Genomic DNA, 13,262 nt, shown 5'->3' on the forward strand with positions numbered 1-13,262 from the left:
CAATGCGGGTCATAGCTGTTAAGTATTTGAGAGGTTGGCAGGTGACAGATGATTTGACAGACTTTCCTACTGAGGTCAGATAGCTCTAGAACTGGAAGAGACCTTCAGGCTATCTGGTCCAATCCCCTCTTTTTACAAACGAGGCAAGTGGGACTCAGAAGGACTTCACCAAAGACACAGAGGTGGTAATCACAAGAAGGGAGATTTGAACCCACGTCCTCTAACTCCAGTTAGTGTTGGAGGGGGGTGGTGTTTTCCCACCCATTGTACTATATACTGCATCAGAAGACACAACCAGAAGCAATGGGTAGAAGGTGCAAAGAAACAACTTTAAGCTTGATGTAATTAAAAACTTCCTAAATAACTCTATTCAAAATTGAATGTGCTACTTCAGGAGGCCTCGGGTAGCCCTCTTACTGATGGTCTTCAAGGCAAGTCTAGACCACCCCTTGTTAGGTATCCTGTAGACACAATTCATTTTTTTAGGTATAGATTAGACTAGATGTCTGGGGAAGTTCCTTCCAGCTATGAGACACTGATCACTCTCTTTGGCTGTGAAGAAGTCATCCTGTTTCTGTTCTACAACATTGAAGATAGAGCTTTAAGGCCTTAAACTCTACTTCAGAGTAATATTGTGATATTTTCTAATAAAAATATATAGTTCTTTTATTTTTTATCATACTTCTTGCCTGGCCTTAAATTAGTTTTTTTTCCCACTTCCTTCAAAATTTCCAGTTTCTCATGCCCTCAGAATATGGAATCCAAAGGATCCAATGATTAAAATAGAATTTGAGAATGACCTCACAGGCTTATCACTAATATTCCTTTATGGACACAATCTACTTTTTACATTTTAGTATCAAATTGCTGAGCTTCATCAAATGTAGGTCTGAATAATCTGCACATCCTTTTCTGCTATTGTTCTCACTGACAAACTTTGTTCTACATTTGTTTTATACATATGCATCACTTTTACTTGCCAAACTTCTATTAACAACATTTATAATACACTGATATAATTTTGCCATTTATTTCTTTCTTCTGTACTTTAATCATGTCTCCAAAAGTGGTAATTTCCACATAATATGGTTATATTAAGCCCATTTTTAAATTCACTGATTGAAGTAATAGCAAATTAACTATGAAATTCTAAACACAAAACTTAGTGGTACTTTCTCCATCCTGAACTGAGTCAAAGCCAAACCATTCCTTATTGATATATAAATGAGGATATTATAGCCAGTCATTTTCCCATTTTATAGTACAACAAGCTGAACAAGCTGGTGACTGTGCCATATAACGCATCTGCTATGTCCCGAACAAGTCCTAGTTTATACACAAGTGGATTCTGAAGCCCAAAGGTCAAGGCCAAATCCAGTCCCTGATGAATAAAGGAGACCTTAGAAAATATCTTTTTAAAATTCTTACTGAAGCATCATGGACATGGGAGAGTATGTGCATTTGTATGCATAAAAGAATCCCGACCCTCCTATCACTGCTGCTATTCACCAAAGTGAAGAGAAGGAGCAAGAACTGGTCTTCCACTCTGCTTCGCATGATCCCAGCTAGTTTCTTGGGAGTCATAGGGATAGAACAGAGACAGTTCCACCATTCTGGTGTTCGAAATTATACCTTGTGTTGGCATACGTTTCTCTATTTCATAGTCATCCAATTCTGAGAGCCAACAAAGGCTCTCAAAACCAAAACATGAGATATCATTTCTTGCAATGTTCTTAAGTCTCTGGAGCATAGGACTCTCAAATTAAACATGTATTTGGGCTTCTTTCAGACACTAAGGATCTCCGCTCTAGATATGATTATAACTGAAGTAACGGCAGACTAACCACATCCCCCAAAAGCCCCCTACTGGACTAAATTATATTTCCTTAGCTTGTTGATAGGACAGCTTGTCAACTTGGAACAGATTCAAGACTTAAAAAAAAAAATTAATGGCGTTTAATGATAACACTACCAATTGTGTATTGTAGCAAATAAGGTGTGTGAGAGAGTTACTATAATTTCACTTTATTTCACATAGAAAATGACCACACGCAATACAGGCTAATATATAAAATTATACAGCTTGTCTACAAACATAAAATTAAAGCCTAATTAAAAAAGAAAGCCCAGATTTCTCATTTCCCTGTGCATGAAATATCTTTTCTGTGCATTAAGCATCCAACGAAGTTGACAGGAACTTTGTAAACTGAAGAGATACAAAGGGGTTGATGGGAAGAACAATCTGGCCATCAGCTCCTATCGTAATATGGGGAAAAAAAGGAAGGGGGAGATGCACTGTCACTGCTGCTCTTCTAACCTTTATTTCTAATTGAAGTCTTAACTCTGGTTAGAAGGAAAATGAATACAATGTTCTAACACTTACCCTATTTAATACATATGCACACACCCACCCATCCACCACAAAAGTCTCATTTTCACTATACCTCAGTGACATAATCAGGTTTCATCCTTCCTACTTTTGAATAAGAATTCATATTATCTGGAAAATTAATAAAGTAATAACAAAAAATTGTAGCCACATTTGTAAAGTGAAAAGTTTTTTCTTGCTGAACAAAAATGAATGGAAAACAAACATTTGTTTGTAATAGGTATTAGTGTTTCAGTTATGATACATCCAACTTTTAAAAGTCAAATGTAAATTTGTCTCCTGTGTGCAGATGGAAGCCATGGAAAGTACCTTTTTGGTCTCATAGCCAGAAGGTCGGGTCATGGCTGAAAGACCAAAGAACAAATGCTACTTGCCATTCCAAACTATTCAGAAATAAGACACCACCGCCTTTTAAAAAGTCTATTCAATGAATGCTGGTGACAACAAGTACCTGCGAGATTTCTTAACATTCTGTTAAAGATACAGAACAATGCACCCTCGTTACTGTGTGAGGGTTTTTATATTCAATGCCATGGCCTCTTAGAGAGTAGAATTTCTATCTAAAATCTTACTTTTTAAAAATAATTCTAAGGGTTAAGAATGTACACGATTAAAAAATCTGAACACTTTAAACTATTTTTTTATTCTGAAATTTCATCCTCAAAAATGTGATTTATGTACCAGTTATAATATGATGTGTAAATTGCTACAGGGGATATAGCTATTAATAATCTAGTTATGCCACGACAGTGAAGTTTATAACAGGTGGGAGAGACAAGGTATTAATAGTATGCAAGGTAACAGAGAATTTTCTTTGTTACATTTTCATAGGTAGACTAAAATACTATGCCTAGAATATGCTGTCTGAGATGAACAATGGTAATATAACGAAAAAAAACCCTCAACTTTAAATTTTCCAGTTAAAAAGCACGCCGGGACGATACGACTCTTTTTTCCAAAGGAAGAAAATAAGAGTTCCTCCTGTTTATTTCAACCTCACTAGGCCTTAAGAACCTAGTAAAAGAATTCTACTAAATATCATACCCTCCACTGGATCCGCTAAAAATAGATTCAAAGACATCTTTATGGAGAATTATAGCATTTCAAAGTTTAAAAAAATCTTACTGATCATCTTTTCTATTTTTTATATTTGACAGATAAGGAAACTAAGTTCCAGAGAGGGCATGTGACCTTTTAGGGTCACACAACAATCTGTAACTTTCATGTCCACTGCTCTTTCCAAAATAATTTTCACTGCCTAATTTAGGTTATCCTTAAGAAAACCCCAGTAATAATTTTACTGATTTAAGTATAAAAGTGCATTATTTTCTTTTGGATTATTTATATTTTTAATTCAATAGCACAGATTTCATATAAATTCTCAATTAAGACTTGGTAGACGTTTTATGTCCAATTTCTTCACTTAACCTGCATATTTTCCAGTTTATTTTATTAAAAGGATAAAAAGTCAAAGATATAAAAATTATTGATATAGTTGTGCTTTTATATATCCATGTTTCCATAGATCTGGAAATTTTTTTACTGGGGTTCGCCTCTTCTAATACCTATGATAAGTAATGATGACTTAAAACACTTGTACTCAGAATGTAAAACTGATTATAAAATGATCATTATGCATCCTGTTTTTCTTTATGAAGACCAAATGATATTATGTAAATATTCACATGATTACAGTATATATAAAGAGTAGTGTGTACCTAAAATACTCCATATTGAAACATAAAAACTAATAATCAGAAGTCAGCCAATGAGATGTCTCCCTGAAAACTTCATCTCTCTCTTATGAATTAAAATTGGTATAGACACATTCATTCAATAAAAGTAACAACAGTAAAATATCTGTTTAAATTGGAATTTCAGTATCAGTTCCTTCTCATATTTACAGTATTTCAAAGCTTCTTAAACTAAAGTACTATGTGATTATCTAATGTACAAAATTGGTTCCCACACTGCCAGCAATCAATTTGATTGACATATTTACATATCACCTCATCTTGTCTTACAAATTTTAAACTTTTCAATAAATCTAAAAATTCATTCCAGTTGGTTTTCAGAAGACATTGGTATAGGAATATTTATTATACTAAAAATATATTAGCATACTCTTTTATTTTAGATGTATACATACCCAAATGTACATTTATGACTGAGAATGTGTTTAACAGATAGATAGACAGACGAAGTGGTTGTGTTCACAGCACTTCATGTGAAAGGTAATAAATAATATTTTGCTATTATGAATGAATCATATTAGCTGGCCTGTTGCCACTGAGAGATACTCTTATAATGAATTACCATAAACATGAATAATTCTAACTTTAGAAATAATTCTAGTAATGTCTTTAATAACTGCAAAGTTATGCCAGTATCATGTCTTACCTGGTCTTTAATTTCAAGCTCCCTTAGAGTTTTTGTTCTGTACTCTCTGTGCTCCTTTTCTGCCTCATCCTTCTTCATTTTGGTTTGATTCAACTGATAGCGCATTTCTCCACACACCTGTTAGATTACAGAGACAACATGGTATTTAACATGTAATCTATTGGGGATGCTTTCAATTAGATCTTTTGGTGCCCCCTAGAGGCTATTTAAAATAAGTACACTTCTACCTCTACATTTCAGAACGACTTGGAGCATTTTACTGCAAGAGGCCTTGAACCTCCCCCTAGAACATGCCTCTCATTTTGCAAATAAGAAAACTGGGACTTGAAGTTGATGCTTTCCCAACATTCATTTTGTAATTTTCAGTTCATCATAATGATAATAAATTATAAAATAGCTCCATATATTATGTTCCCAAAATGCAACTTTCAACTTGAATCAAGTTAACAATAATATTTAAAAATTGTTTTCTTTTTCAAATCAGTATGGTTGAATAATAATTGTACATTACAGAATTACCACCAACACTTGAGTAGTTAAGGGTTGTTTTAAAAATTATTTTGATTTAAATTTCAAAAGCAAAAAACTGTAAAGCTAAAGGTTTAAATTTTTATCTACATTTTTCTGCTACTTGAGAGTACAATGCCAGGATTTAGTTATCTACTTTTATCTTTGGTAACAGCTTAAAATTTACTACAGCATTATGTTTTGTAAATAATAACTTAATTGCTGGGAACCTATCTAACGAAGAATCTTCTTCAACAGAAATAGAGCACAACTAAGAGAATGCATCAATAATATACTTGTTATGGAAAATATTTTGAATAGCATTTGTGCAAGATGTTGTTTCAATAAATAGCTTTTTGCCATATTAAACAGGAAAATATTTCATTAATGGTGCAGTTTATATCTTTCTCTATAATTTCTGTATATTTACATTTTAATTTCCCTATGGCCTTTAAAGAGATGCAAAATGCAAATTAAGAAATACCAGGGAAACAATGATAGTATAATCCAATACATTAACAATTATATTTTAAATTTATTACATTTAAAATTATCGTGGCTATTTCTAATCATGTCATTTCTATTTAATAATTACTTTTTATGCAAACTTTGAGTTCAACATTTCCACAAAAGATAAATTTTATGGATATTACTTTGATTTTATGACATTAGAAGATCTTCATGTTTTCCTGTCAAATAAATATTGAAGAAAAAGTCCTATAAACTATTCCTCCTTTTGAAATATGAAGATCAGTAACAAGATAGGGGAAAGAATCAATAATAGATTCTTAACTATTGGCCCATAGAAACCAAAGGCAAGAATTAAATTATTAGAAGTATTATTTTCAATTCACTAAATGCCTTCAATCTATGAGAGTTGGAAATGTTCAGCACAAAAGTTGAGGATTTTACAGAAAGTTTTCAATCTCAAACATTAAACAGGAAATTAAGAGTGCTAAGGTAAGAGAAAAACCTAAAAATACAGAAAACCAGGGTGTTTGAAAGCCATTATTTGCTATGGTCTCAATGTTTAAATATAAACTTTTAAACAATATTATACAATTTAAATGATAATAACTACATTAAAATTTCTTATGACCAATCCTAACCTCTCTGGACAGAATTTGTCCAGCTTTCTTCTTCATGCTTATGTACCTACATTATAAACATTTACAAAAGCCTCAAATAATTAGGATGTGACAAGAATTCTTTAAAAACAAAGAAAATAGAAGAAAAATAATGATTACTTTCACCTAACACCTAAAAGAATTATTTATAAAGCATTAGTGACATACAAATGTGTCAGTATTTAAAGAAACACAAGATAGTAAAAATGTAGTGTTGAAGAATATACACTTTTGAAATAATTTTGGATTGGAACCATGAAAAGGGAATTTTAAATTCTATTTTTACATAGGAATGTAGACACCTAGATTTATAAGCCACTCCACAACTAGAAATCAAGATACACAACTTGTATTTCAAAAAATAACCTCAAGAGTGTGATGGTGATTCATAGAACTTTCTCTTTGTGAATAGTAATCCCCTCTACAACATCCATAAAAATTTGGCCTCAGACCTGGACCTAAAGACCACAAGTGATGAGACACCCGCCATGCTCTGAAGTAGTCCATTCTACTTTTCACTATCATTAAGTTATTAGAAAATTTTTCATTAAATTAAGGAAAAATCTGATCCCAGCTTCTACCCACAGGCTCCTCATTTTGCCCTATGGAATCAGTGAGAACAAGTCTAAACTGTCTTTCACTTTTTAAAAATGCATTTTCTTCAAACATCTGAAGACAGTTATCGGGCCCTAGCTAGCTTTTTCTTATCCAGACTAAACATTTTTCAATTAATCCTTGTATGGTATAGTCTATCATTCTCTCCATTTGTCAATGTCCTTCCTAAAAAAAGTAGCACGCAGTACTAAACACAGTGGCTTAGATGTGGCTCTATCCATTAAAGAATGACAGAACTATCACCTATCGCCAGAGGTCAAACTTGCAATTTTGGTGCCTGAGGCGAGCAGCAGGCAGTTGAGGGAAGAGGAAGCAATGTACTAGCACACCACTTGGCTTTCAACATTGCTAAAGGACTGGCTGCTTCTGGGGAGGAAGTAGGCATGGCCACCAGTAAATTTACCACCCTGGGAACAAGCCCAAATGGCTCCATTCTAGTCATAACTCTGCCTCTCTCTTTCTGGATATTAAATTTACATTAATTCAGACTAAAACCAATTAGCTTTTTGGCAGCTGTTTCATTCTGGTAACATATACTGAGGTTACAGAATACTATAAATTGCTGGCTAACTTGCCTTCCCACGTTCCCCCCCTATACCCATCCTTTATTTGTAACATTGCTTTTTTGAACCCAAATATCATAAATTAAACTTATCTTGATTAAATTTCATTTTATTTGAGTCCATCATTACAATCTACTGAGATCCTTTTGGATCCAGATGTTGCCGTCCATTTAACGGTTTGTGTCATCTGCGATTTCCATAAACATATCATCTTTAACTTCATTTAAGACACTGAAACAAACATTGAAGAATTCAGGGCCCAAATCAAGCAATCAACAAGCATTTGTGTGGGGTATATGAGGTGCCAGGCATCATGTAGGGCATTGGAGATACAAGGACAAAAATGAAACCACTCTTACTTGCAGGCTTACATTCTATTGGGGGAGACATCACATACACATGAAGGGGAATTTGACACAAATAAAAAGTAATTTTTGGTGAGGAGGAACTAGCAGCTATGCAGATCAAGAAAGGTTTCATGTAGAAGAAGACATTCCATAGTGCAGACTTGAAGCAAACTAGGGTTTTTACAAGGCAGAGTTGAGGAAGGCGTGACTCCCAGGCATAGGGGACCATCTGTGGAAAAAGTGGAACAGAATGCTGTGTGTGTGAAGAACAGTAACATCAATCTGGTTGGAACACGAAGAGCACGAGGAGGAGTAACATATAATAATATTAGAAGAGTAGGCTGCGAACTAAACTGTGGTGTGCTTAAATACCCAAAAGAGGAATTTATATTTGGTGCTTGGGGTAACAAGGAGCCACTGGAGTTCAATCGCGATGGGGAGGGATTTGGTCATTCTGGTACATTAAGAAAATCACTTGGATAGCTGTATGGAAGATGGATTAGAGAGAGGAAAACCTTGAGGCAGGGAGCCCAATGGAATTCATATGAGAAGTGATGAGGCTCTCAACTATGGTGCTGCAGCTAAAAAATGAAGGGGATGAATGAGACATGTGGAGACATATATGATTAGACTTGGAAACGAATTGCATATGTGGGGAAACTGAAAAAGAGGAATCAAGTATGACAATGAGGTTACACACCTAGGTGACTAGAAACATATCGTACCCTTGAAAGAAAAAGGGAAAATTAGGAATGATGTGAGATTGGTATAAAAGGTAATGAGCTCTGTCTCGGCCATGTTCAGTTTAAGACACTAAAGAGATACTCAATTCAAAATGTTCAGCGGGCAGTTAGAGATGTAGGACTGGAGCTCAAGAGAGCAGGACAATATATTTAGATAGGGGAGCCATTTACAGGGAAATAATTAAATTCATGGAAGCCGTGACCTTGATTATAGACAGAAGAGGATCCACAACAGGTCTTTGGGTAACACCCACAGTTAGAAAGTGAGATATAGGGATGCTTTAGAAAGAGAAACTGAGAAGTAGCAGTCAGTCGACAGGAAAACTAAGAAAGAGCAACGTCACAAATATCCAGAATGAGAAACAACCACCCAAATTGGAAATTAAAACATTACTGGTAACTCTGGAGAGAGCTGTTTCAGTTGAATTATAAGTTTGGAAGTAAGACTACAAAGGTTTGAAATGTGAGTAAAAGAAAAGAAAGCAAAATTGGGTGTAGATAATTTTTTCTAAGAGTTTGCTGTAACAGGGAGGAAAGAAATACAGGGATAGCTTGGAGGGGATGGGACTGTCTAATGAGGGTATTTTTAAGGATGGGAGAGATCTAGGTGTTTTTATAGGCAATATCCTTTAACTAGGTATTAAACTAAATAATATTAGAATATTACCAGTGACTACAAACTAGTGAAAATGTCTGTAAGGAAAAGAAGAGGAAGGAGAGTAAATAATTTTTCTAGTATATGATCAAGAGTTTGGAAGTAAATATATTAAGTATATTTCCAAAATTTTACACAGCAAATTATTAAAAGTACTTTGAAAGTTGGATGAAAATCTCTGGCAAAATAATTTTTCTGGTTCATTTTAAAATGCTTTACCAAAAATTCATTTTGAATTAATCATATTTTCTTAGTATGTATTAATTATTTCCAATGTCAATGAGATAAAGCCACATAGTTTAATTTTATAGTGATAAGGATATTTATTTCAGTGACCCTCCCCCCAAGAACCTATTTTTACTTTTGTGAGGTCCGTGTCATGACAAGCCAGCTGTTTCTGAGCTTCTTCCAATTGATTAGCTATTGACAGCTTCTCTCTTGTAACTTTCTCCACCTGAGCTTCTAGGTCAGCCATGTTCTGAGATAATGCAAGCATCTGCAAAAGGAAAGAAAATCTCTGAGTAAAAAGGCACTCAAATGAAAAACTACCATACATTTTTTTAATAAAATAAAGGCTCAGTCCAACTATCAGGGTGTACCTTTGTGTTATTTCTCAATTACAACTTCTCATGGAATCAGGTGCATTAATTTATCCCCTACTTGTCCAAGATGTATACTGTGTGCTATGACTCTTACTTATTCTTCAGGCCTATGCCCCCATTTAGAAGCTGCGTTGTTTTTAGTCTAAATCTAAAATAAGTACTAGACATTTCTCCCTCAGAGGAGATCCCCAAGGATCTTCATAGACATCAAGGTTCACATGTTGTTTCATCAGGTTTAGGAATTACAGAACCTAATTGTCAGAAGGGTCCAGAGAGGTCACCTTGTTCAGATCTTAAAAATATGGGCATATCTTTGTGGTACTTCATAATTAAGACTTCTCATGTAAACAGGTAAACTGGGAATACTCATCTTTTGGTCTATAGCTTAAAGTTTTTTAAGAAAAGGTTAACATTTATCATAACAGTTTTATCTTGTCCTTCAACTCAAACTGTCCTATATTTACCTGGTAGGATTTTAGAATCTAATCTGTACTAGCTATATAAAAGAATCACCTTTTGTCAGAAGAAGAAATATAAGAAAAAATTACCTTTTATTTGTGCAGTGAAAGCACTGTCATACTATACCACTGAACAGACAATAAATCTGTAACAATGACAAATCGTAACTGCATAATTTTGTTCACCCCAAAAAGAACATTTAGACCAATTTTTGCTAAAAATATTTAAAATTTTAATATTAAAAACAGTAAAAATATTTCCCCTGTGAATGCAAAGTTGATACAAATAGAAATAATAGGGGTAAAGTGGCTTGTATGTGTGTTAAGAGTCATTTAGGAATTATTTTTTTGAGAGAACTGTGAAGAACTCAACTTTTATGTGTAAATGTTCATTTCATCATCAAAATACTTAATCTGCATGCAATCTTTGTGCAACACTATCCTTATAAACTGCAGGTGACCAGAGTATAACTGAAACAGCCTGATATGATGAATTAAAATAAAGGACTTGGGAGTCAAACGCCCTTCATTCTACTTCTAGCTCACCCATTAACCTACTAGGTAAGTCTGGGCAAGTCATTTTATTTCATCGGTTTGAATGTCAGTGTCCTCTCATCTGCGAAATGAGGATATACATATAAATACTTATATGGTTCACATATAATTTTATATATAGACATATGTAAAATACATATATATGTACACATATACATACATACATACATACATATGAAATAGCCCACAGAGTTATCATTGGTTGGCATAGGAGACTTCCAGAGTGAGAAAACTCCCTTTACCAATACAGGTCATTTAATTAATTAAAAAAAATTAAGTACCTGTTATGTTCTGGGCACTGTGTTAAGCACTTGAGGCACAAGCAAAAGAATAAAATAATCTCTACTGTCAATGAGCTTACATTCTAATATGGGATCTGAAAATAGTATGAATAAAGATGATCATTAACCTAGGCAGGAGTAGGGCGGATGGGGGGCTGGAGGGAGGGGAGACAGAGAGAGAGAGAGAGAGAGAGAGAGAGAGAGAGAGAGAGAGAGAGAGAGAGAGAGAGAGAGGAGAAAGAATGAGAATGGTCAGATAGGAGGAGAACCAGGAAGGAAGAGTACCACAAAAACCCAGAGAAGAGGAGGAAGGGGTGGTCAATGGTGGCACATGTAGCAGAGAGGTCAAGAAGGACTGAAGACTAAGAACGGATGATTAAATTTGTCAATTAAGAGATCATCAATAACTTAGGAAAGTGGAGTTCGAAATTGAGTGAGGAGGTGGAAGGCCAGAATCCAAAAGTCTGAAAAGTGAGGGAAGTGGGGACAGTGAATAAAGTCAGCTTTCTCAAGGAGTATGCTTGAAAAAAAGGAGGAAAGGTATAGCATAGTTGGAGGGGATGGCTCGATTTAGTGAAGGTTGTTTATTTTTTACCATGGTGTTGACTCAGCCTTGTATGAAGGTAGTAGAAAAGGAAGAAATTGTTAGGGAGGTGTTGAAGATTGGAGGAGAATGGGACATATGTGTCAGAAGTGGGACTTCTGGTTCTAAGGCCAGTTCTCTATCCACTACTACACCACGCTGTCTTTCGATAAAGTCTATAGTACAAACATTCTAATGATTTCTGTGGCACCTTTTTCATTTCCTTAAAAAAATAAGTTCATGATCATTACTATTATAAAAGCATAAATTATAGTTTATCCATTGCTACCTAACAGCAGCAAATCTTAATTGCCAACTAGTGTAAATTATATCTCCTTTGTTTGGGACAATCTGTGGTTAAACACATGTTATGTTCTTTTCAAAGACACTATGTTAAAATTTTTATTTTATGAGTCGTATATGATGTGTCAGCCATAAACTAAAGCGCATAACTAACTTCTCCTTCCTTGCCAGTGATCCTCCCCATTGCCCGTTCCCCTCTGCCACTCAGGGCCTTTTCCAGCCCACTTCTTCTCTGCTCTCTCCTAGCATCCACTTCCTGAGGTCTCCTTTCCTGTTGTCATACCCTCTTTTTCTCCATTTCTACCATCTGGAAACCAACAATGTGGAAGCCACAGGAGGTGGCCCAACTGCATCTGTTGCCAGGACAGAAGTAAGAAACACAGCTGCAGCACTGCTGGATTTCCAGAACACCGGCATCAGGTAAGTCCTTTACCTTGACAGGGGCAGAGAGTTCAGACAGAACAATCAGGCTAGGAGAAGCTGATACGCATTTTTAAACTAATTCTTCCTTGTGTTCTGACCAGAGGTTATTGTCAAGATCCACTTTCCTGGCAAAAGAATACAATTCAATTCAATAAACCTGATAAAATGCTTACTATGTGCTAGGAAGCATGGTGCAGTGGATAAGGACCAGTTAGAAAGATCTGGCTGGGTTCAGGTCCTACTTCTGACACATACTAGCTGTATGACTCTTGATGAATTACTTTTGCAGGTCAAACAAAACAATGACAAAAACTCAAGATCAAGTCCTATTTGTTGTAGATGGCACATAACAGACAAATAATAAATGTTTGTTGATTATTAGCTTCACATATCCAAATTGCCAATAGGAAATAAGTAGCTTTTATTATAGACAAATAGATTCCTAAACATCTCAGGGGGAAAATAGAAAAGGGAAAAAACCAGTATATCCAAAACTGAGTTCATTTTCTTTCCTCAGATATTTTCTCTTCCTCTACAATTCTGTTTCATGATTAGCCAGATTTTTTAAAAAGCTGCTATCAAGTATGTGTGTGATGAGAAAAGGAGATAGGTGTAGCAGCAATAAAGAATAATAAATGGACAGCCTGAGTGTTAGCACTGGTACCCACAAAATGTTAAAAGAACCAGAGAAAGCTCTCCAGATCGTTAAGT

The 13,262-nt window shown here is 34.9% G+C and overlaps 1 protein-coding gene across 1 annotated transcript in view; it reads right to left on the reverse strand.

Moving 5' to 3' along the window:
* SDCCAG8 (SHH signaling and ciliogenesis regulator SDCCAG8) overlaps positions 1 to 13,262 on the reverse strand; it is a 285,884-nt gene that overhangs the window by 195,803 nt on the left and 76,819 nt on the right. Inside the window, 2 exon segments of the mRNA XM_036753380.1 lie at positions 4,790 to 4,906; positions 9,708 to 9,842. Coding sequence (XP_036609275.1) covers positions 4,790 to 4,906; positions 9,708 to 9,842 — 252 coding nt within the window.

Source organism: Trichosurus vulpecula, chromosome 4, assembly GCF_011100635.1.
Source record: "Trichosurus vulpecula isolate mTriVul1 chromosome 4, mTriVul1.pri, whole genome shotgun sequence".
Lineage (NCBI taxonomy): Eukaryota > Metazoa > Chordata > Mammalia > Diprotodontia > Phalangeridae > Trichosurus > Trichosurus vulpecula.